Here is a 25,211-nt window from a genome sequence, read left to right on the forward strand (position 1 = left end):
GGCCCAATGAGGAGCACCCGCTCGATGATAAAGCATTACATCCCCAGGGATGTGTGAGGGCAACAAGTAACAGTCTTGTTGACTGTCCCAGCTGATCTGCCTGCAACTTTCCTATAGGAACAGTGACCCCCCCCCCGGCCTTGATTTGGAAATATCAAACCAACAAACATCTTTTTTTTTCTTCAAAACCAGTCTCCTGCTGCTATTACTTTTTTCCAAGGTTGGGACCTGTGTAAGGAAACTCATAAGGTATAGTTGCAAACCACACTTCAAGGTAAAAGCGCAATTTCGAAAAAGAATTGTGCATTTTACACAATTTAGTTGGGAATACTATGGAATTTCACCCACATTTAATGCAGTGTGACACGTTTTTATGGTCGAGTGGAGCAGTCTGCCAGAAACAAGCTGCACAATGACCGACAGCTACTGAAATCCAATTGATAGTGGCAAATCACAGAACCAATGAGAATCTCCTCCTACATTTTTTCATTAAAGATTGTGGTCACACTGCCTGTTGAGGATGACAAAGCAATAAAGCAAGAAAATATATAAACACATACATTTTGGCAAAAATCTGTTTTACCTTGTTCATCAAGAAGTTTTTTGGTAAGGTCTTCAGCTTCATCTACTTCTAATTCCAAGGCATCATCGTTAATATCCAGAGTCTCAAGCTCCAATTCCAACTCCTCAGTTGCAATTTCCTTATCATTACTGTCTTTTAAATCTACTGAAAAAAGATGGAATGTTTATCAATGTACTGGGACTAAGCAACCACAAAGTAGAGCAAGTGTGGTTTTGGGGCTGGAGGTAGTGGTGGGGTAAAGAAGCTGAAAGACTTAAACCCAGGTTCTGACAAGGTGTTAACAAGTAAATATTATAGTATTTCTCCAACATGATGACTGGCACAGGAGATTGCTGCTAGTTGCTGAATGAGATTCCAGGTAAGAGATGAAGGGGCACCGCAGGGATAATTTATCAACTTATTTTCCTTTATTTCATTACCCATACTTATTTAGAAATCAATATAATAGTGGTTATGTTGGTCTAATGATCAGGAGTACTGTTGAGGAGACATGATTGCTAAAATGTGCTTTAAGATGAGGGGATGGCACTTTGAAGAAATGTGTTTTGAGCACTTTTCCGATAGCCTTCCTGTTAAAATAGACGACTGCTCTCAATGACGGCATTGAGAAAAGCTGACAAACTGCCCATAGCTCTTATTGGTGCCTTTTGTCAGTGATTTAGAAGACTATGTGAAGTTAGTCAGTGGTGTCTTTCTAAATTAATGATTTACAGAAATAAACGTCAATCTTAGACACATTTCATGCATTTAATTATTTTGTTTAATTTTTCTAATTTAGACTTACGAAAATGTTGCTAGTTAACCCTCGTCAATAAATACTTTCTGAGATATTGACTCTACGCTCCACCAACACCAATGGTGCATATTCATCTAGCATTGAGCCCATAAAATTGGGTGACTAATACTTTAGCAAGAAGAGAATATAACTTTGTGACTGCCACCACACACAGTACCAATTGGAAATCAGGTTTAAACACTAACCCCACATATTAAAAAGGTCCACTAGAACATACTGTATAGTGTATACAATGACAACTACCAGTCGATACAATTGTGACCTTTAACATGATATATTGAATAAGAAAGAATACAACTTGTTTGTTTTAGACATCAAGACAGAATTAGAAGATATCACATCAAAAAAAAAACCACACCTCTCGAGTCATCTTTGTTGGAGTCTTTGATTTGAGGACCTTTTTCATTATCTTTAAACAAGATAGCAGGAACAAAAGCCTTTAAGTCCACCATGTTCTCATAGAAATTGCGAGCGTCTTCATCTTCCCATATACCGCCTTCCAATTCGCACTCTCCAGGTTTCCCAGGGGTGAAAATGTCAATGCCAGGTCCGTGGTCTGGAAATAAACAATATTTACTAAAATGTTGTAACTTCACCATAAATGTAAGTTTAATCTCCAAATAATAATGTATACACAATAGCACAAACTGCCATGGATCCATCATATCACTGTTGAGGTTATGTCAAACGATAAACATGAAAGAGATGTAAAAAAATAAAGGAACTTTATTTCAGATTATATGTATAATTATCTACAATATGTTCCTCATTACAAGTTAGACAGAACACTGTGGCATATTTATCAAAATCAGTACCATTACCCTAGGACAGAGGCTGTGATTAGGTGTCAAAGTGTGAGTGGGGCACTCCAAATAATCAGGTTTCTGGAAAATGTTGAAACTGTGGGTGCTTTTACACTTTTTGGGAGAACTGCCTGCCAACAGAATATTGACAACCATATATTTGGTAGCATTTTTAAAGGAGATCTAAGCATGTTTGCAATCACTGAACTGTAGATTTTAGAGTGTGAGAAAATGTGCCACTATGCATGCCCAATGAATTCTTTTTTTTTTACATGGGAGGGGGACATGGTATTCAAACGTTTAAAGATCACGGTCCTAAAAATTATTTAAACAAGTGCAGTAAATACTTCTTATTGAGTTTTCGCATAAGATTTTAGGCATAACCGGTCAAATTTATTTTAACACACTGAAATTGGCATGTTCTTTTTTTTTATTGGCCTTTTCTTACAATAAATTGTCAGTTTTCAACAGCCAGAATTTAGCTGGGGAAATTGCGAGATTGTGAAAATTCTAACACAGCTCCTAATTCTGATCACTGTAACCTCAGCTTTTATGTGCAAGCTCAAGTTTTATGTTCAACTTCAAGTTTTAAAAGGGACTCCACAGTGTCTGCTGCTCTCACCTCGGACGCCTGCTTGCCGGTCCCCTTGCTCCACTCAGGAGGCAGCGCCAGCACCGCTATCACCACCAGGTAAGGAAAATGCTACTTGCCAGTATGCATCTGTTCTTGGTATGTAGAGCTGTAGATTCGTATACTTGTGCATAGATCGCCATCTGGTGTTGGGCTCGGATGTTTGCACTTTGTTTTTGTCTTGAAAGAAATCTTTGTAGTCACGAGGTAGGGGACTCCTCCTTAGGACGATAGTGCGCATGGGCATCGACTCCATCTCTAGATTGATTTTGCCATTAAGGATTATGATGGAGTTAGTAAGAAATAGAAAGAGATTTCCATGTGTAATGTATCTGAGTAAGATAGTACTGGAACAGATAGAGGTATCCGGGGAAGTGGGTGGGCTTATACGAATCTACAGCTCTACATGCCAAGAACAGATGCATACTGGTAAGTAGCATTTTCCGTTTGAGGCATATGAGCTGTAGATCGTATACTTGTGCATAGACTATACAGCAGTTACCTCCTTAGCGGTGGCTACCTGTATCTGTTGCAGTGGTTTGAAAAAGTATTCTTAATACAGCCTGGCGCACATTAGCTTGTTGTTTTGATTGCACATCTACACAATAGTGTTTTGTTAAAGTGTGTGGTGTAGACCAAGGTGCTGCTTTGTTGCCATAGAAGCCCCTAGTTTAAGTGAGGAATGAGCTCTAGGGGGAATGGTTAACGTGTGTTTGGCTTTAAGATAGCATATTTGGATGCATTTAACAATCCACTTTGCAATGTCCGCTTTTGAAAAGGGATTGCCATTATGAGGTGGGGAGAAAGCCACAAAGATTGGTTTCGTTTTCCTAAAGTATTTTGTCCTTTCAATGTAGTGAAGTATTGCTCTTTTAACGTCTAGCGTGTGAAGAGCCCGTTCTGCCACAGAGTCTGGTTGAGGGAAAAAAACTGGGAGTTCAACAGACTGGTTAAGATGGAAGGCAGAAACGACTTTGGGGAAAAATTTTGGGTTAGTTCTAAGAACCACTTTGTTATGATGTATTTGCAAAAAATGTTCTTGTATGGTTAATGCCTGGAGTTCATTAACTCTTCTAAGAGATGTGATCGCAACTAGGAAGGCTACTTTTCAAGTAAGGAACTGTAATTCGCATTTGTGTAGAGGTTCAAATGGGGGACCCATTGTGAAGAAAGTGGCTCTGTATATACTGTTCCCTAATAGGTACAGGGTGTACAGAGTCCACAGTCCCCCAGAGGCTGATAGAGGTCAAAGTTAGGTATGACCTTACTCTCAAAAGTGGTAGCTTGGTCGAGCAGTAAGGCAGTACCAGAGGACAGTGTAAAGCATTTATTGTACACACTCAGTCAGCAAATGGTTTCACACACTCAATAACTGAACTCTAGGCCAATGGTTTATATATATAAAATATATGCTTGTTTTATTTTTAAAACCACAAAGGGGGTAAAAATATACTTTCTCAGAATGAGAGGTTGAATATAAATACTTTTGTCTCAATCAATACATTTGTGTAAACAGTCACAGTTGGTTGCAATAAACAATCCTATTTCCTAAACATAACAATGCATGGAGCTCAATGGTAAATTCAGGTTATTTGTAATAAATTACTTTTCAGATTACTTTTGGAATTCCAGGTCTGGCTCCTAGAACCAGACTGGGGTCAGTATTCAGAATCAAGTGATGAAAGTCGACTTAATAACTGTAATGATTTTTAAATAATATTTAGCTATTTCAAAAGTTAGCACTTAGAAAATATTTCAAAGAAAACATTCAATGGATCTCTATGGCAAGAAATTCAAATTGCAGGTAGAGTACTTTATCGTTACTTCAGTAATCCAGGACTGGGTACCTAGACCCAGGACTGGGGTCCTTATCAAAAGCAGGTAAGTAATTTCGTTTGCAGAAATGGTACGATTTTAAAAGAATATTTCAAATTTGCAAAAATAGACACTTAGAAGAAATTTCACAGAAAAGCAGACAATGGTTTCCTATGGGAGAAAAATGAGTTAGAGGTAAGTATAGTTGTGAACACTTTTCAGGGTCAGGGCTGGACACCAAGATCCAGCACTGGGAGCTCACCTAGGAGCAGGTGAGTAAATTCGTTTTTGTCACTTGGCTGATTTTTGGTGAATTTTTGCAGTTTTGAAAAGTTCACACTTAGAAGATTTTTGAAGAAAAAGCCAGTCAATGTTACCCTATGAGGAAAATGAAGTTAGCGGTTTAAGGGTAAGTACTCGACTGGCAGAGTTGAAATTCCGGGCATGGACTCAGGGGTCCCCCAGTGTTAGGTAGGTACAGTTGGTTCACCCTCAGCGGTTTCAGGACGGCCGTGTGCAGAGAGAGTTAGGCCCAATGTTATCCTATGAGGGATAGGGGGGCCTTGGTTGGTGGCTGCTGTCTGGCAAGCCACGCGGCTGTGGGAGCTGGGCTCCTGGTCACTTACTCAGGGCAAGTGGGGAAGTAGGTTAGTGTAGAGAGGGCACTGCCAGGGCCACTCGGGCGGCTGGGTGCAGGGTGCTTTTGAGCCTTCGGGCGCTCAATGGAAATCAATGGGAATGTTCCGGTTTGGAAAAAGGCTGCAGGCTCGGGGACGAGGATGTTTCAGGTGCCACCACCACTTCGAGAGGTAAGTTGGGTAGTTGTAGGTTAGGTGGGTACCCCGGGATTGGGCACAGGGGGCCGCAGGGCGCCGGGTGCCTTTTGACGTCTGGAATCTTACCCTCTGGTTGATCGCGGTTGGAGTGGCACTTGGTTCTGAGGCTGCAGGCTTCCTCCGGGATGTCGAGGGGGGTCCTTGGGTGCCGGACTCGGGGTCACAGTCGCCGTGGGGTCGTCCTCAGGGTCTTTGTCCACTCCGGCACTGGCCAGGCTTGGCTGGTGCAGAGTGTGTTGGGTCCGCGGTTCCGGGCTGCTGCCAGGGGTTAAAAATAGGTTTCTTGAGTAGAGCCTCTACTCATGGGAGTCCCAGGGGCTTAGAGCCAAAAGGTAGCCAGGTCCTCCGGGGTTGGTGAGGTTGCTGGCCACGAGAGATGCCGCGCTGGTGCAGGTTCGAGAGTCGACAGGCCGGTAGGGCTGGGGCCTAAGCAGTTGGTGTCTTCTTCTCTTTTTAGCAGCTGCAGGGCAGGTCTTTGTTCTTCTTGCTCTTCTTGTAATTTTCTATCTGGAATCTGCGGGAGGAAGGTTCAGGGTGCCCCTAAATACTAAATTTAGGGGCGTTACAGGTAGGTGAAGGTCAGGGACCAATGGGTCCCTGTCCTGGGGTGGGGACACCCCCTATCCTGCCTCTCTCCTGTGGGAGGGGGGCAGTAGCCTAATCCTGATAGGGTAGGGCCTCCCATCTTCAAGATGGCGAGAGCCCGGAGATGTGTTTCACCTCGCCTCCCCCACCTGAGGGGTGGGGTGGGCAGGCTGGCACATCCCCTGTCCTTGTATGGGGTTTCCGGCCAAGCTTCCCGCCAGAGTGGGGGGTTGCAGTGGCCTGGGGAAACTCCAAATGGCGGTATGCCTTTGAAGCTTCCCTTTGCTCATCCTGGGGGAGGAGATTTCTCACCTCACCCAGGATGTGCATTGTTGCAGGCCCGGGAGAGCAGGGGCTCTCCCACCCAGGGGTCCAGCAATGTGTCTGCTGTGTGGCAGCCTGGCAGCCTCAGAGCAGACGTGGATTGTAGGTTAGCTGTGAGGGGGCATCTCTAAGATGCCCTCTGGGGTGCTTAGTACATTAAATCCCACACTGGCATCAGTGTGGGTTTAATGTGCTGAGAAGTTTGATACCAAACTTCCCAGTCTTCAATGTTGCCATTATGGTGCTGTGGAGCTCGTGTTTGACGAGCTCTCAGCACCATGTACTCTTAAATGGCAGCACTGCACTTACAGTGCCCAGGAATGGACCCGGGTACTGTAGGGGCACAGGGCTCCTGCTCCTGTGCCCACACCATAGGCGTAAGGCACCCAGCCAGAGGGGTGACTGACATATGCCTTGGCAGTGTAGGTGATGGGCATGGCACACAGAGATGTGTGCCATGTCGACTCTTTGTTTTGTCCTGCACCCAGACACTCAGCCTGCAAGGCAGTGTGTGTGTGTGTAAGGGTACAGGGCCTCTGAGGGTGGCACAATGAGTGCTGCAGCCCTTAGAGGCCTTCCCTGGCCACAAGGCCCTGGGTACCTAGGGTACCATTTACCAGGGGCTGACATGTGGCTAGGGTTTGCCAATTTGGAGTTTGTGTGGTTTAAGGAAGGAACATAGGCCCTGGGCACCTGATTGGCAGGAACCCAGGGTACACTCAATCAAAGTACATTCAGCAATTTAGCAAAAAGTGGGGGCATACCATGCAAGAAAGATGGCACTTTCTCACACCCATGAGTCTGGTGAGGACAACATTTAGACTCCATAAAGAAGAAGGTCGAACTCTAGGTGGAGTAATTCTTTTAAGTCCCTTCATAAATGCTTTGATAGCGGGTACCCAAAACAAAGACAAGTGTTGTATGTTTTGGAGATAAGCTGCTATTGCAGCGAGATGTAGTTTTATAGATGTATATGCTAGGTTACATTGTTGTAGATGAAAGAGATAACAAATAATGTTCTGAATAGAAGCATCTAGTGGATTCTTTTTGTTATGTGTGCAGTAGATCACAAATCGCTTCCACTTTGCTGCGTAGCATGCTCTGGTGGTAGGATGTCTAGCTTCTTTAATGATATTCATGCAGTATGGCGGGAGATTGAGGTAGGCAAACTCTAAGACTTCAGGTGCCAGATCGCAAGGTTGAGTTGAGTGGGATCTAGATGCCTTATCTTTCCATGGTTCTGAGTAAGAAGTTTGGGTGAGAGGCGTAGCTTTTGATGCAGAACTACGGATAGTTCCCAGAGGGTTGTGAACCATGGTTGTCGGGCCCATGTTGGAGCAACTAGGATCATTTTGAAGGAATGCTGTTTGAGTTTCCGAACCCCTAACAGAATGAGCGGGAGAGGCGGAAAAGCGTAAGCAAATTTGCCTGACCAGTTAATCCATAGGGCATTGCCTTTGGACAATGGGTGTGGATAACTGGACGCGAAGGTTGGGCATTTTGCGTTTTGGTGTGTGGCAAACAGATCTATTTCTGGGTGGCCCCACATATGAAAGAATGGAAGAAAAACTTGAGGATTAACTTCCCATTCATAGATCTGCTGTCTTTGACGACTGCATAATATAAACAATGGTTCCATAGGGAAACAAATAATTTCATTAACGATAAATCAAAATACACAGCATATACAAATCAATTAAATAATCAATATCAATCAAAGATATGCAATTTAGATACAGAAATTTATTCTTTGTGTTTAAGTTAAGTATCAACTCTTTCAGAAATAAACATGATCAAAAGAAGAAGATAAGGCTGTATATACAATATTTTGAGAAACGACGCAGTGACCAAGTGAATAAGGTGACTTAGTGCAATAAGTGACAATGTGAATAGTTACAATATATTGAATATGCTACTTACCAGTATGCATCTGTTCTTGGCATGTAGGGCTGCTGACATTCATATCTGTGCATAGATCGCCGCCTAGTGTTGGGTCCGGATGTTTGCACGTTGTTGTCCTGGAAGAGTCTTCGAAGTATCCTTGGATAGGTGACTCCTCCCCTGGACTACAGTGCGCATGGGCATCCTCTCCATCCTCAGATTGTTTTTCGCCATTGTGGCAGTGATGGAGTAGATACAGAAAGTGATGACCATGCTTGCAATAATTCTGAGAGCTGCAGCTGCGACAGGCGCCGGGGAGGAGGGAGGGCGATATGAATGTCAGCAGCCCTACATGCCAAGAACAGATGCATACTGGTAAGTAGCATATTCAGTTCGAGGCATGTGGGCTGCTGAATTCATATCTGTGCATAGAATACATAGCAGTGCCCTCTATTGGCGGCGGCTACCCGTGCCAGCTGCAGCGGTCTGAAAAAGTGTTTTGAGAACAGCCTGTCCTACAGCTGCCTGCTGTTTTGACTGCACATCTACGCAATAGTGTTTTGTAAATGTGTGTGTAGTGGACCATGTGGCTGCTCTGCATATATCATGCAGGGGAATGTTTCCTAGGAAGGCCATGGAAGCCCCCAACTTGCGTGTTGAGTGGGCTCGTGGTGGAATAGTTAATGTGCGTTTTGCCTTTTGATAACAGATTTGAATACACTTAACTATCCATCTGGCTATCCCTGCTTTGGAGATGGCGTTACCTTTGTGGTGTGGGGCAAAGGCAACGAACAGTTGTTTTGTCTTCCTGAAGGGTTTAGTCCTGTCGATGTAGTACATGAGGGCCCTCCGTACATCTAGTGTATGTAATGCCCTCTCTGCAACAGTTTGTGGGTTTTGGAAGAAAACGGGCAGTTCAATAGTCTGGTTCATGTGGAACTGCGATATTACCTTGGGCATGAATTTGGGGTTGGTACGTAGTACGACCCTGTTGGCGTGAACCTGAATAAATGGCTCTTGAACGGTTAGTGCCTGGAGTTCACTAACTCTTCTTAGGGAAGTGATCGCTACCAGGAAGGCTACTTTCCAGGTAAGGAATTGAATCTCGCATGAGTGTAGAGGTTCAAAGGGTGGACCCATCAGGCGTGTGAGGACCAAGTTGAGGTTCCACATTGGAGCCGGTGGGTGACTAGGTGGAATGACTCGTTTGAGTCCTTCCAAGAATGCTTTGATGGCAGGCACTCTGAAGAGAGAGAGGTGCTGCCTGGTTTGCAGATAGGCTGATATTGCGGTCAAATGGACCCGTATAGAGGTGTACGCCAGATTGCATCGGTATAGGTGTAAGAGGTAACATATGATGTTGTGGATGGATGCGTCCAGCGGGTTAATGTCATTATTACCGCAATAAATGACGAACCGTTTCCATTTGGCTGCATAGCAAGCTCTTGTAGTGGGTCTCCTGGCCTCCTTGATGATGTCCATACAGTCAGGTGGCAGATTGAGATAGCCAAACTCTAGGACTTCAGGAGCCAGATCGCCAGGTTCAGCTGTTGCGGATCTGGGTGCTGAACCTCTCCATGGTTCTGCGTCAAATGCGCGGGTTTGATCCGCAGCCTTTGATGCGGTACCACGGAAAGTTCGAGGAAGGTGGTGTACCACGGCTGGCGTGCCCACGTGGGAGCAACTAGGACGAGTGTCAGGGAGTGTTGTCGGAGTTTGCGAGCCACCAGCGGTATCAACGGTGCTGGAGGAAAAGCGTACGCAAATTTGCCGGACCAGTTCATCCATATCGCATTGCCCTGCGACTGCGGGTGTGGGAATCTGGCGGCGAAGCTTTGGCATTTTGCGTTTTCGCTTGTCGCGAATAGGTCTATTTCTGGGTGACCCCACTGCTGGAAGTACGGTTGGAGTACCGATGGGTGTAACTCCCACTCGTGCATCTGGTGGCTGTGTCTGCTGAGCAGATCCGCCATCTGGTTGTCCTTGCCGGGGAGGTGTTCCGCCATGAGGAACATGTTCCTCTGAATGGCCCACTTCCACATGCTCTGAGCCAGATGAGACAACTGTGGAGAGTGTGTCCCTCCCTGCTTCTGTATGTAGTACATTGCGGTCATGTTGTCCGTCCGGATCAACACGACCTTGTTGCACAGATGTACTTTGAAAGCCTTCATGGCCAGGAAGATTGCCATCAGTTCCAGAAGGTTGATGTGCATCTTCTTCTGTTGTGTCGTCCATAGTCCCTGCACTGTGTAGTGGAGTACATGAGCTCCCCATCCCTGGAGAGACGCGTCCGCTGTCAGTACTATTTGTGGAACAGGCTCTTGGAACGGTCGGCCCTTGCAAAGGTTTTGTGGATTCCACCAATGCAGAGAGTTGTATGCCCGACCGCTCACCAACACTAGGTCTTTCAACTGTCCTTGAGCCTGATTCCACTGACGTGCTAGGCACTCCTGAAGTGGGCGCATATGTAATCTCGCGTGCGGGACTATGAAGATGCAGGAGGCCATCATGCCTATCAACTGCATAAACACTCGCGCTGGAAGCGAGTGGTTGGGTCTGAACTTGGAGATCAGCGCTTGTATGCCGTTGATCCTCACTAAATTTGGCTGAGCTGTGGCCGCCAGAGTGTCTATAGTCGCACCTAGGTACTGTTGTACGTGTGCGGGCTGGAGATGAGACTTTGGGTAATTTAGTGAGAATCCCAGACTGTGAAGAAGGTGAATGGTACGGGACACGTGGCTTGCACATTGCTGGGCCGATCTCGCTTGAACGAGCCAGTCGTCTAGGTAGGGGTAGACGTGTATGTGCTGTCTCCGTAAATGTGCCGCCACCGTAGCTAGGCACTTTGTGAAAACCCTGGGCGCTGTTGTCACGCCGAAGGGAAGGACTTTGAACTGATAGTGCTGCCCCTGAACAGTGAACCTGAGGTATTTTTTGTGTGAGGGGTGGATGGGTATGTGAAAATACGCATCCTTGAGGTCCAGTGATGCTAGGAAGTCTCCCTGCTGGAGAAGCGGAAGGACTTGCTGTAGAGTGAGCATGTGAAAGTGCTCCGAAAGAATGTACTGGTTCAGGGGTCTCAGGTCTAATATAGGCCTGAGCGACCCGTCCTTTTTTGGAATTAAGAAGTAGAGGGAGTAAACCCCCGTGCCCCGCTCGTGGACGGGTACGACCTCGATAGCGCCTTTTAGAAGCATACTTTCTACCTCTTGCTGTAAGAGCGTCAAGTGCTCTGAAGACATAGGACGGTTTCTTGGTGGTATTGTGGGTGGAGTGGAAGTTAACTCCAGACAGTAACCGTATTTTATAATATCTTTGACCCACCTGTCCGTGGTGATGGAGTTCCACGTGGACAGGAACCGTTGTAGCCTTCCCCCGACAGGTGTTATGTGGTCGGGAGGAAGGGAGAGGGCGTCACTGCTTGTTCTTGGGGGAGGACCTGGTGTTGCCGTAGCCACGTCCTCTGCCCTTGGTACTGGAGCCACGATAGCCACCTCGGGTGTTCTTATCGTAGGTGGTCTGCGTATTACCCTTGTTATATGTTTGTTGTGACCCCTGTCCTCTGCCTGCTCCCTTGTTTCCGGGGCGACGAAAGGAGCCGCTCCGAAAGGACTGAGTTTGTAGGGCGCCCATGGACTTTGCAGTGTCCGTGTCCTTTTTTATCTTCTCGAGGGTGGCGTCAACCTCAGGCCCGAACAAAAAGTCGGGGTTGACAGGCTGATTAAGGATATTGTTTTGTACCTCAGGCTTGAATCCTGAGATACGTAGCCAGGCGTGACGTCGTAGGATGACGCTAGTGTTGATGGCCCTGGCAGCCGTGTCAGCAGCGTCTAGTGCACATTTGATGGCAGCATTTGTGAGTAGCTGTCCCTCTCTGATAAGGATTTCTGCACCTTCTTTGTAGGGGTCAGGGAGGTGTTGAAGGAGTTGCTCCATTGTGTCATAGTGCGCCCTATCGTAGCGAGCGAGGAGCGCTTGAGTGTTAGCTATGCGCCATATGCTTGCAGCTTGTGCGGCAACTCGCTTGCCGGAGGTCTCCAGCACCTTGGACTCCTTGTCCGGGGGAGGAGCGTCACCCGTTGTCTGCGAGTGTGCCCTCTTGCGGGCATTCGCCACAACGATGGAGTCGAGTGGTAATTGTCCTCTGATGTAAGTAGGATCCCCAGGTGCTGATCTGTATTTCTTATCGATCCTGGGGTTTATCACTCGTGCCCTGGTGGGTTCCCTGAAAATGTCAGTGGCTGGCTTAAGGACCCCCTTCAACATTGGCAGAGTCTTTACATGTCTTTCTGAGGATGCAAAGGTGTCCATTAGAAAGTCATCTTCGATGATATCAGAGTGAAGCTGTACATCATGGTTGTTCGCCGCCCGTTCAATCAGAGCGTTGAACGCCGCAGTATCCTCTGTGGGTGACGTTTTTGCCCCATATAGTTGTGGGTCCTGTGCATCAAGAGGTGCACTGGGGTCTGCAGGGTCGCCCCAAGTTTGGTCATGGTCCTGCTGGTCATCAGGGTCCGTGTCCACATGGTAGGGGACTTGTTCACCCATGTAGTCCTCCAATGCATCCGTGTCGGAGCGTGTGGGGGAGGCCCGGTGTGGATCCTGGTAGGGTGAATGAAAGGGTTCATACAGGAGAGGTTCTGTGTCCACAGGCAGCTTCCTCTTTAGCGGGATCCTGAAAGGTTCCAATGGCGGTTCCGAAGTTATCCTTCGGTCGTGGAGAATCATCCTGCCAGTGTCGGCGTCGATGACGCGTGACGGTGACGGCTCGACAGGCGTAACCGCAGTTTTGGTGGCCTGTGTCCTGAGTTGAAACGCCTTCGGGATTGTGGATGGCCTTAGAGGTCGTGGCCCCCGCCAGGGTCGTCGAGGCGGCTGCAGATATCTTCTGCGCCCGTGGTGCATCGAGCCGAGGTGCGGAGATCACCGTCGACGTCTTCGACACGTGAGGTTTCGGTGTCGTCGAGGGGGTGCTGCGAGGCGTAGCAGGCGGGACGGCCCTCGGTGTCGGTGGCGTCGACGCCGGTAACCGAGCAGGTTTTTCGGCGCCGATGGCCTTCTTCCGTTTGTCGACTCCCATGTCGCCCGTCTCGAGTTCGGCACCGAAGTCCCCCTTGGTGCGGTCGGTGCCGACACGGTGCGCCGGCGTCGAAGGTGTTGAAGGCCTCGATCCGACTAGCGCCACTTTCAGTTTCGGTTTCGTAGGAACCTGAGCAGCTTTCGGTTTCGGTTTCGTGGAAGGGAAACCAGCTGGCTTAAGCGGTAATGGCTGCCGCTGAACGTCCGAGGCCGGGCCCGAGGGCGGGGCCGAAGGACTGCGTGATAGGTCTCGGGTAAGGCCCGAAGGCGATCCCTCGACCGGAGCCATAGTCTGTGGCACTGGTGAATTCTCGGTTTGAACAGGTAGGCCTTGTTCATCATCGGAGCTACTCTCTTCGGCCCCTAAGGCCTCCTCGTCGTCTCCTACCTCGGTGTCGTCTTCACCTCTGTGGAAGAGTGACTCGTCGGCCTCGTCCGATCCGGGTTCTTGGTCGGAAACGGGACTGGAGGGTAAGACTTCTACTTCTTCGACGTCGTCCGCGTCGTCGAAGATGTCAGCTGGGGCCGGTGCCGCGTGCTGCGCTTCGAGCCTCGCCGCTCGACGATTCCGCAGAGTCTTCTTTGAACGGAACCGGGCACAGGCCATACATGTCGACTCGTCGTGGTCCGGCGAAAGGCATTTGTTGCACACCGGGTGGACGTCGATGTGTGGGTACTTCGCATTACATACCGGACACCTTTTGAATGGCGTCCTCGATTCCATCGTCGAAGTAGTTGATGGACAGGTAAATGCGAACAAAGTCGGTGCTGGAAGTTAGTAAACTAACAGAGAGTATCGAAAACCGATCGATAAACAGTACCGACGCGAACTAAAGGCCTCGACAAAATTTTTTCCTAACTTGAGCTAAGATAGCACATCCGAACCCAATGGCGGAAAAAAACAATCTGAGGATGGAGAGGATGCCCATGCGCACTGTAGTCCAGGGGAGGAGTCACCTATCCAAGGATACTTCGAAGACTCTTCCAGGACAACAACGTGCAAACATCCGGACCCAACACTAGGCGGCGATCTATGCACAGATATGAATTCAGCAGCCCACATGCCTCGAACACACGTATTTACTAAATAAAACCAAAATATATACAAAATTTCTTATTATGAAAAGTCCTTAATTTCCTCATGGGTATACAATAATCCTTGTAAGGCACATGTCCTATCTTTTTTTAAACAACAAGGAAATCCAATTAATAAGGGACTGGAAAGCCGTCAACGTTTCGACCCTACACCGAACACTATTTGTGAGTAGTCGTATCGGGTCTTCTTCAGGACACAGGAGATGTATAACAGCCTAGGATATAGGTGATTAAGTAGGTGTATCCAATAGTATTAAAGTTGCCTCTTGTTGTCAATCAAAGGGGAACGAGCTCGTAAAAAGTCTTGGCTGAAAAAAGGGGGGCCTCTTAATCTGCTGGATTAGTTTCTGAGCAGATCTGCAATCTGGTTGTTTACTCCTGGGAGGTGTTCTGCAAGGAGATAGATCTTCTGAGGTATGGCCCATCATCTCCATATGCTTTGAGCTAGGTGTGAAAGCTGCAGAGTGTGTCCACCCCCCCTTGTTTTTGGATGTAGTACATTGCTGTCATGCTGTCCATACGGACCATGACAGCTTTGCCTACTAGATGGAGTCGAAAGGATTTTCACGCTAGAAAAATTGCCAACAATTCCAGGTAATTTATGTGGAATTGTTTTTGCTGAGGGGTCCACATGCCCTGAATGATATGGTAGATGAGCTCCCCAGCTGGAGACCGATGCATCTGTTAGCACTATCTGTGGAAACGGGTCGAGGAACGGCTGCCCTTTGGAAAGGTTGTGTGTGTTACACCACTGTAGACAGTAATGTGTGCGGCCATCCACCAACACCAAATCTGTTAGCTGACCTTGAGGCTGGTTCCACAGATGTGCCAAACACTCCTGTAAGGGACGCGTTTGGAGTCTTGCATAAGGGACGATGAGAATGCAAGAGGCCTTCATCCCGATCAACTGCATGAACACTCGAGCTGGTAATGAGTGTTGAGGCTGACATTTGGATATTAGAGATTGCATAGTGCTTATCCTGAGAGGGTTGGGGTATGCTAAAGCTTTTGAAGTGTTTATCGTAGCTCCTAGGTATTGTTGTGTGCTGGACGGTTGGAGGTGGGATTTGGTGAGATTCACCGTGAATCCAGAGTTGTGAAGCAGCTGGACTGTTTTGTGTGTGTGTTGCACACAGGTGCTGTGTGACTTGGCTTTTATGAGCCAGTCGTCGAGATACGGGAACAAGTTAATGTGTTGTCTTCGTAAGTGAGCCACCACTACTGCGAGGCACTTGGTGAAGACTCTGGGTGCTGTAGTCACCCGGAACGGAAGGACTTTGAATTGGTAGTGTTGACCGTCCACTACGAACCTGAGATATTTCCTGGGAATATGAAAGTAGGCGTCCTTTAGATCTAGAGTGGAGAGAAAGTCGCCTTGTTGAAGCAGTGGGAGCACCTGCTGGAGAGTGACCATGTGGAAGTGATCTGACTGAATGTAGAGGCTTAACGGTCTGAGGTCCAGTATTGGCCTGAGAGAGCCGTCCTTTTTTGGGATAAGAAAGTAGTGGGAGTAAACCATTGTCTTGATGAGGTAAGGGGACTGGTTCTATTGCATGTTTTTGTAATAGAGAGAGAACCTCTTGTTTCAGAAGAGTCAGATGTTCCGAGGACATTGGACGTTGTCTGGGAGGGCTTTCTGGGAGAGTGGAGATGAGTTCCAGGCAATAACCATACTGGATAATTTGGATTACCCACGTATATGTTGTGATAGAATTCCAGACAGGTAGGAACTGTGAGAGGCGTCCCCCGAAAGGAGTGGAATCATCGGGGGGAAGTGAAGGGCAGTCACTGTTTGGTGGTAGGGGAGTTGCGGGTATTGTTACCGCGACCTCTTCCTTGACCATAATTGACTCTGTACCCTCCACGAAAGTATCATCTGGAGGAATTAGTTTGATTGGGGCTTTTATAGGAAGAAGAGGGATGCTCCGAGCCAACAGTTTTGCATCCAGCCCTGTAAAAGGAGCGATGAAATGAACCTCTAGGGGAAGATAATAGCAAGGCCCCCATGGACTTGGCAGTTTCCATAACCTTTTTAATCTTCTCTAAAGATGCATCGACTGTGGACCCAAAAAGATGCTCTTGGTCAAAAGGCTGATTAAGAATAGCAGACTGCACTTCCTGTTTGAATCCGGAGATTCGGGGCCAAGCGTGCGTTCTTAGCAAAACGCTGGTATTAATAGCACGAGATGCCTCATCAGCCGCATCAAGCGCACATTTGATAGATGTATTTGTTATTAATTTTCCCCTCCTGTATAAGGTCATTAGCTTTGTCTTTATATTGTGTTGCATAAGATTTTCAAGCTCATCATAGTGAGCTCTGTCATATCTGGCCAACAAAGCTTGGGCATTGGCAATCCGCCAATGATTTGCAGCCTGTGACACGATACGTTTTCCAGAAGAGTCTATGAGTTTGGATTCCTTATCAGGAGGAGGGGTGTCGCCTGTGCTTTGTGAATTTGCCCTCTTGCGTGCATTAGACACCACAAGAGAATATAAAGGGACCTGACCTTTAATGTATACTGGTTCATTGGGACTGCCTTATATTATTTGTCTACCCTAGTGCTAAGAATCCTGGCTCTGACAGGGTCCTTAAAAACTTCTGGCGCATGTTTTAGCATGCCTTTTAACATTGGCAGGGTGTGCGTGGACTTTTGTGTGGGTGCAAATGGTTCCAATAAAATGACTTCCTCTAAAGGATCAGAGTGTAACTGTAACCCGTGGTATTGAGCAGCTCTATTAATTAGTTGCACAAACCCAATATTGTCATCTGGTTGTGATGCCCTAGAGGGATAGAGGTCTAGGCCATTGTGTGGGTCGGGATCTGTGTTGTAATGATTCCAAGGATCTGTATTGTGTGGGATGGTGTGTGTGTCATCCCTACCTGGATCTCGATCCCCACCCTCATCAGAATAATCATCTTCATCATCCTGTGGTTGAGGTGAAAATGTATGTTGTAGGGAGTGTACTGGAGAAATTAGCAGATTTGGATCAACTGGAGAAGGAGAGAGAGGTGGAGAAGTATTAGTGCCTATCTCCTTCCGCTTCATGGGTATTTCAGAGTCTTCTGAAGTGTTCAATTTTCTCTTTTTCGGAGGCTTGGCGACAACTTTGCCAGTTTCTGGGTCAATGCATAGAGTTTTTTGCTTTGGATCCGAAAAATCTGGTAGAGGCAGTTGTATGGGTACAATGTCCTTTTTCGGTACCAAAGACTTAGGGTCAGAATGTTGTTTATACCGTGTCTCTGAAGCTTTCTGTGGGGTCTCGGACTCCTTAGCTTTTGGTACAGGAGTTTGTGGCTCCAAGACCTTTTTCGGCTCCAAAGAGGTTTTTGGCTCTGAAGATTTTTTCAGCTCCAATTGCTTGTCCTGTGTTTGTTTTGACGCAGAGGGCTTCGACGTCGAGGCTGTTTTGGGTGCCGACGAAGAAGGGCGTGGCACCTCTTTGGTTTTGGACTTCGGTGCCGAAGGTGGTTTTTGGGCATCGGAATGGGGTTGGCTCGATCCCGAGCGGAAAGCTTTTCTTTTGGTTTCATAGCCGGGCCAGAGGGCGGGGTGTCTGAAATGTGTTGCCGGTGTCGACCGGAGCCCGAGGGCAAAGCTGTTACCATAGCCTTAGGTTTTGTTTTGGTTGGGAGAGGGGTCTCGGTACTCACGGACCGATGAGCCGGGGTGACTGTCTCGTCTCCTTCAGCAGCTTGTTGCTCCAACTGGAGATTGGGATCTACTCCCAAGATGTCCGGAATCAAGCTGCTTCCGCGAGACATTTCATGACGTCGAGCCCGACGGTCTTGGATAGTTTTCTATGACCTGAAAGATGCACAGGCCTTGCAGTACTCGTCTTAGTGCTCCGGGGAGAGGCAGAGGTTATAAACCTCGTGCAAGTCCTTGTGTGGGAACATAGCACCACACCCGGGGCCTTTTTTGAAAGGAGTCCTTTCAATTGACTGCTGGCGTGGTGGGCGCGAATAGGCCCAACGGCCCGCTTCGAAGGTTGAGGACTTTATATTTCGCGAAGATAAGCGTAGAAAAGGAAACGCGATCAAGACAATACGGTCGAATGGTGAGGGATTGCGCGTCAAAGGGGGTACGAAAACTACACTGACCCAGAGCGCAGTAAATCACATCCAAACCCAATGGCAGAAAAAAACAATCTGGAGATGGAGTCGATAGCCATGCGCACTATCGTCCTAAGGAGGAGTCACCTACCCCGTGACTACAAAAACTTCTTCCAAGACAAAAACAAAGTGCAAACATCCGAGCCAAACACCAGATGGCGATCTACGCACAAGTATACGATCTACACCTCATATGCCTCGGACCTACAGTTTCCATCGGCCCCGGAAGGCAGGCCTAGCCAGTTTTTGTGCCTCTTGGTGCGGATTTAAGCCTCCTGCGGCTCCCACCGCACTGGTGGCACGCAGGCAAAGCCTAGGGCCGTACGTGCCTCTCTTTCCCCCACAGTTTCCGGTACTGTTCAACAACTCAAAGCCCCTCAGCTGCGGAAAGGGCTCTTACTCCCAGCTGATGCCCATTTCGGACGAAGCCAAGGCAGAGGTTCACTGGTTACTCTCCCCCATGGAGGCCTGGAACGGGACAGCGGTCTTTGGATCCAAACCAGACTTAGTCATCGAGTCGGACGTCAGCAGACTGGGCTCTGGGGCCCGCTGTGGTGAACTCTCGCCGGGAGGACGCTGGTCACAAGACGAACACCAATTGCACATCAATTGTCTGGAGCTCCTAGCAGGGACCTTTGTGGTCCACTGATGGACTAAGGACAGAATCCAGTTTTGAAGGCTCCTCAAGTTGGACAATGTGTCTGCTGTGTGATATATAAACCATCTGGGGAGGAACCAGGTTGAAAACCATGTCGGTTCTGGAAAGGGAATTTTGGCAATTCTGCCTGCACCAGCACATCTCATTCATGGCCGAATACCTTCCCAGTAAAGCGAATCAAGTGGTGGATTGCCCCTCTTCTCCATCTTCACGATTCAAGACTCTCGAAAGGGGGGTTTTCTCCCCAATCGCAGACAAGTGGGGGCCTTCCTCGCTTGACCTATTTCCTCCCTTTTCAATGCTCAAAGGGGTTTTGAGGCAGCAGGCAGAACTGATCTTAGTGACCCGGTTCTGATGGATTCTCCAATCCTTCTCCCCCACTTTCAATCGCTCCTACTCAATCTGAACCTCTTGCCACACCACCTGATAGTGGAAGCCTCTCTCTGCCTCATGGTTTGACAGGTTGCAGGCTCTGTTGGAACCAGGCTGAAATCCTCTTGCTCAAGGCATGGGCCGACAGCATGACCAAAATGGCATAGATCAGCTTGGATAAGATGGATGGGTTGGTGTGTACAACAGGGTTTGGATCCTGTGGATAGAGAAATAGTTCAGATTCTGAACTTCTTGTAAGATTTGTCCTCTCACGGTTTGGCAGAACGCTCCATCAATGCTTTTTGCTCTTCTCATTCTGCAGATCATGTTCTCATTGATGGCTCCCCCGTGGACTAAATCCAACACTCCTATCTCATAGCCAGCATTTGTTGCTTCTCCTAGACAGTGTGTGGTGAAGTGCTTGAAAGCATACAAAGAGATGACTGAGGAGCTCCGCCCGCTGGGTGAGAAACCAGTACTGATTGTCTTGCGGAAACCACACACAGCAGTCTCTTCTCCCACAATTGCCCGCTGGGTACGTTGGGTCATGCAAGAGGCAGGTATTAATGTGGGCATGTTTAAGGCACACGCTGCAAGAGGGGTGATGTCCTCCATAGTCTTCCATTTGGATGCCCGGTTCTAAGACATCTTAAATGCAGTGGACTGATCTTCAGACTGTACCTTGAAGAGGTTTTATTGTGTGGCATAGCTGATGGTCAGCAGGCTCTAAACTAGCATAATCCTTACCTCCAGTCCTACTAGAATGAAAATGTTTCTAGCAAACTTAACGGTATCTAACAATTCTCTGATGGACTCGGAGGCAAGGATTATCCCACCCGAAGAGAAATTCACTAACTGGTCTCTCCCCAGATTCTGTAAGTAACGGGCTATTTTAAGCTACCTTGCAATCGAATGAATTATTCTTGACTGTAGATAACTGTTCTTTGAAACTGTCTTTTATAGGAGTGTGTTGAATTGTCCCCAAAGAATTTGTATTGCTAGTAATACGATGACTTGATGGATGCAGTCATACTTACTAGGTGGTCTCTCTAACTTCTTAAGAAATGATAGCTCCAAGCAGAATTCATAGGCACCTGAAAATAGCGTGATTTGCACGAAGAAAAGAGGCAACATGGAAATTGAGGTTGTATTTTATTAGGACTGCCTTTACTATTATTGGTTGTTGTGGTTATGCCCCAAAGTCTTTTGGGAATGTACATTTTTTAACCATAGGAAATGTAATGGCTAATGTTCAAAACGTATAATCAGCCAAGTAAAAGATTATAAGCATAATCCTTGCCTCCGTGTCCTTAACAGAATTGAACGTTTTGGTGACATTTGCTAGGCAAATTGTCATTCCTCTGAATAGAAGAGAACCAAATAGGACCCTAAATTTAGTTCACAGCTACCCCTTAAACGCCTCAATGGTTGACAGCCACCAAGGGGTTTTCTCCAAAATAATACATTATTCCAGTTTAAAACAATCAATGCACTAACTAGCACAGTCATGCAAGAAGATAAACTCCTTGAACTTTAGTGGCTGTTTAAAATCAGTGAAGTGAAAAATAGACATACATATATTTTTTTGGACAGAAAAAAAAGCTTTAATATAAAGTGCTTGTCAAATAACTTACTGAATATAGAATAATGCTTCAGAAAACAGCTGTAAAAATTATTTTTTTTAAAAAGAGGCCCACTTTGCGAGACAATGAGCAACGGTCACTTCACTAAGAAGATACCGAAGGCTGTTGTCATACTTCTAGCTAATTACATTTCTGACTCTCCATATTTTTGTTTTTTGCTTTTAGGAATAAGGTATTGAAAACTATTTGATCTAGTTAATAGCTTTGAACTATTTTATAAGAATTTTGTTTGAAATAATTGTATCTGGCTCTCATCTAAGGATGTAGATATTCGGTCCCTAGAAATGTTAATGGTACAAGATATACAATGTAAATACTGGAATTTGGATAATGCTATCAATTAATAGGCACACAAATGTGTTTCATACCTTCTGGTGCAGGTTTGTCTTGAGGAAGTTCAGGCATGTTTTCATCTAAAAGATCCGCAAGAGACTGTGAATTGGTCAACATTTTCTGATAGGAAGTAGCAAACTCTTCAAATTGCTTGTGTCGATCTTCACTCAGTTCACCTTTTGAATGCAGGATACGTCTAAGTAGTAAGACAAAAGTAAGGCAAAATTAAATATTTATTTCTAAAACACAAAAGAACAAATAAGCTGACTTGTATTTATGAAATGTCCACTGAAACACACCATAATGCAAACAATCAAGGTTATACAACATTAAAACTAAAAGGACGTGCAAAAGAGTAATTCTCTAGCAATATACAGTTTCTTTTTAGAAAGCTCAATGTTTTAACAGTTTGGGGGATTGCCAACAATGAGTAGACACTAAATTTCCTTAATAATGTTATTCTTTCTTCCCTACTTACAACCCTCATGTTGCGGGATCATGTATAACAGCAGTGGGAATGCCAGCTAGCAATTCAGGACTAGAAATTAGAATCTGCATAAGAAATATACATCTAAATATAGAATCAGCTCAACTTCAGCAACTTTTTGCATGGTTCACAAGGCATACACTGGTTTCAGCTCTTTATTGCTTTCTGACTCCTCATTATAAACTTTGGTTTTCCATTTACCCTTGAATGATTGCAGTGACAAGAGGTAGAAGAGAAATATAGATGACCCTAGTACTTTTTTTTCTCTCATGGTGTGACATTTGAGGGGTAGGAACTTTGGTGTCCTGGATGCCCTATGTGCTTCTGTATTGATTGCAGATGTTTGGAACCAATGCTGTGCTTAAGGTTACTCTCAAGGCATAGAAAAACTGTCAAAGATTAAGTAGCTGGTCTGACCATTTGACAAGCATGAAACAGGCAAACAACATTGTATGTAAACCATAGAAGGCTGCATTGAAAAGGACATTTAATGAAGCCTACTTTGATAATATTTAGTCCACTATTGCGTATTTCAATTTATGTTTTTTGTGTTTGTAGAGTGCACTATAATATTAATAGTTATGATAATAATGCAATTGGTAAACTGAATCTGAGGAGTCCCAGCACTAGGTACAAGTATCTACTGGCCTCAATGCCGTTATCAAACCACTCCCTCCCATCCCCCCCCCACCTCCGCCTCCTGAGCTTAAAAAAACACAGGTTTTAAGTTTTTTTCTGAACAGATCTTGCGTCTGGGCCTGGCAAACTGCTAAAGGCAAAGTATTACATAATTTAGGTGCCAGGAAGCCAAACAAGCTCCCGTCCATGTGTACTTTCTTAAAGCTGGAGACCACTGCCAGCATCTCCCTGCTGATCCAAGGTTCCTCAGTTGTACATAAGGTCTGATAAATGAGTGCAAATATCGAGGACCTTTGTTATTCAAGGTCTTGTAACAGTAACACAAGGCTTTGAATGAAGACCTCTGTCTCACAGGGAGCCAAAGGAGCTACTTGAGTGCAGTCTCCATTGACGTGAGCTTTGGCAAGTTCAGTATAAGTCAGGCTGCATTGTTCTGCACTCTTTGTAGTCTGTTAATCCTGCCCTGTGAGACTCCAAGATATAAGACATTACAGCAGTCCAGTTTTGGCACTAGCAAGGCCTGAACTAATGTCCTTCCCGCCGTATGAGGCAGGAAGCTCAGAATATTCCCCAGCATTTTAAGAATTCCGAAACATTTCACAGCCACTGTAGTAACTGGGTTGTCAAATTACCGTTTTTTATCCACCCAAATACTGAGATTTTTTACCTTGGGTTTGGAGTCGGGAGGTGGCCCCAGCTGCTTTGGCTACCATGCAGGTGATCAGATGTGTGAATGGTTGCCCACGGTCACTCTCGTCTTTCCAGCATTGAGCTTAAGACAATTCGAGTCCATCCATTTAGCCACCTCCGCTAAACAGAGGCATAGAGAAGTGACCATATGCGTGGAAGTTTTTGACAGCTCCCAATTAAGTCCGCCAATGGTCGCATATATACATTGAGCATGGTTTGGCTCTCTCAAACAGGAGCCCTGCAGTACCCCTTGCTTCAGTGGGAGTATCTTAGACTGGTGGATCTTCTGAAAGATGCTGCCTTGCAAAAGATAAGCAACGCATTGCAGTGCTTTATGTCCTACCCAGCACTTCCAGAGTCTTTCTAACAAGATATTGTGGGACACAGTGTTGAACGTGGCACTCAGATTGAACAGCAATAGTGCTGCAGAGTAGGCAGCATACAAGATCTGGCGGATCAACTCTGTCTCCAGCAGGTAAGGCTGACTCTGTGCTGCATGAATTCTGGATGGTTTGTAGTCTTCTGGTCTGGTGACCCAAGCGCAGTGGGTTTTCCCATAGTCCAACTTGCTGGTGACTAGAGCGTGAGGGACAGTTTTTCCAGTGTTACTTGGGAGCCATCTGAAGAACTTCATCAGCATCATCTGGGTGTGGAAGAAGGATGTAGGGACAGGGTAATTGACTTTTGCTGTTGATGAGTACTCTGAGGTTCCTGGCATGTGTGCGGATCAAAGTTTGGTTGGCCACCAGTTGTAGTCCCAAGGTGAAGTGTTCTTGCCAAAGATTCCTACTTCTCTCACCTGTGTTGAGCTTGAGATAGCTGACTTTCATCTAGATAGGAACTTCGGTCATACAGGCAGTGAACCGGTTTCTACTGTTAGGGGACCTTGTGCAAGAGGGAGAGTTGCGTGTCATCTGCGTAGGAAAGGATGTGGATTGTTGTGTGCACGGATGAAGATAGCCTGAGGGATCATGCAAGTGTTAACAAGCATTTGCAATGCATTAGGTCTCGCATTTACGCGAGTTTGAGCTATTGACATTGTAAATAACAATGCCTATTGGCTATTGTCATTTACAATGCCAATAGCTTTAACTCGTGTAACTGCGAGACCTATTGCATTGCAAATGCTTGTTTTTATTTTTGCTTATAAGCATTAGTCTTTTTTAGCCGCGGCTGGTGCAGGTAAGAGCGGTGGGGCAGGGTGGGGGGGAGTCGACATATGACGACGAGGGTGAATAAAATAGAAAAAAACACTTACCTTGCGCTCGCCGCATCGCTGTCTTGGCGATGCGGTGAGCTCAAGGTAAGTATGTTTCTTTTTTTCTAAAACAAATTCTCCCTCGTCGTATGTCGACTCCCCCACGCCTCCTGTCCCACCGCTGCTACCTGCACCGCCCGCAGCTGGTTTTTTTCTTATTTGACCGCATACCACACATTAGCTTGTTTTTTCATTGACAGCCAGATAGAGACAGCTAGACAGAAAGACAGACAGACAGACAGACAGACAGACAGACAGATAGATAGATAGATAGATAGATAGATAGATAGATAGATAGATAGATAGATAGATAGATTAGATAGAAAAAACAGAGCAAAAGTAACTTTCGGAGATAAATTCGAGAAGCTTCCATTGGTTGTGTTGGTAATCACATTTCAGCACACATGTTCTGGTTAGTCTAAGAGCGTCAATCTCTCTAATGTTGGAAATCAATGGCAGCGGTCTCTGGTGGTGGCGCAGACTTGGGATTCACAGCAGCTGTCAGAGGAGGCTCGGAGGAATTACTTATTAGCCTGCATGCAACCAGGCAGAAAACTCACTACACACTGCTAAATATATTTAATCACAT

The 25,211-nt window shown here is 46.3% G+C and overlaps 1 protein-coding gene across 9 annotated transcripts in view; it reads right to left on the reverse strand.

Annotated features, from left to right (window-relative positions):
- Positions 1 to 25,211, reverse strand: part of UPF2 (UPF2 regulator of nonsense mediated mRNA decay) — a 1,571,752-nt gene that overhangs the window by 1,406,246 nt on the left and 140,295 nt on the right. For 5 of the 9 annotated variants that reach the window (XM_085652863.1, XM_085652867.1, XM_085652862.1 and 2 more), the window contains exons 4-6: positions 21,584 to 21,744; positions 1,738 to 1,935; positions 584 to 727 (exon numbers count right to left, since the gene is read on the reverse strand). In XM_085652863.1, coding sequence (XP_085508989.1) covers positions 584 to 727; positions 1,738 to 1,935; positions 21,584 to 21,744 — 503 coding nt within the window. The remainder of the gene's footprint in view (positions 1 to 583; positions 728 to 1,737; positions 1,936 to 21,583; positions 21,745 to 25,211) is intronic. The other 4 variants (XM_085652865.1, XM_085652868.1, XM_085652864.1 and 1 more) reach the window with 1 other exon arrangement.

Source organism: Triturus cristatus, chromosome 4_1 (genome assembly GCF_964204655.1).
Source record: "Triturus cristatus chromosome 4_1, aTriCri1.1, whole genome shotgun sequence".
Classification (NCBI taxonomy): domain Eukaryota; kingdom Metazoa; phylum Chordata; class Amphibia; order Caudata; family Salamandridae; genus Triturus; species Triturus cristatus.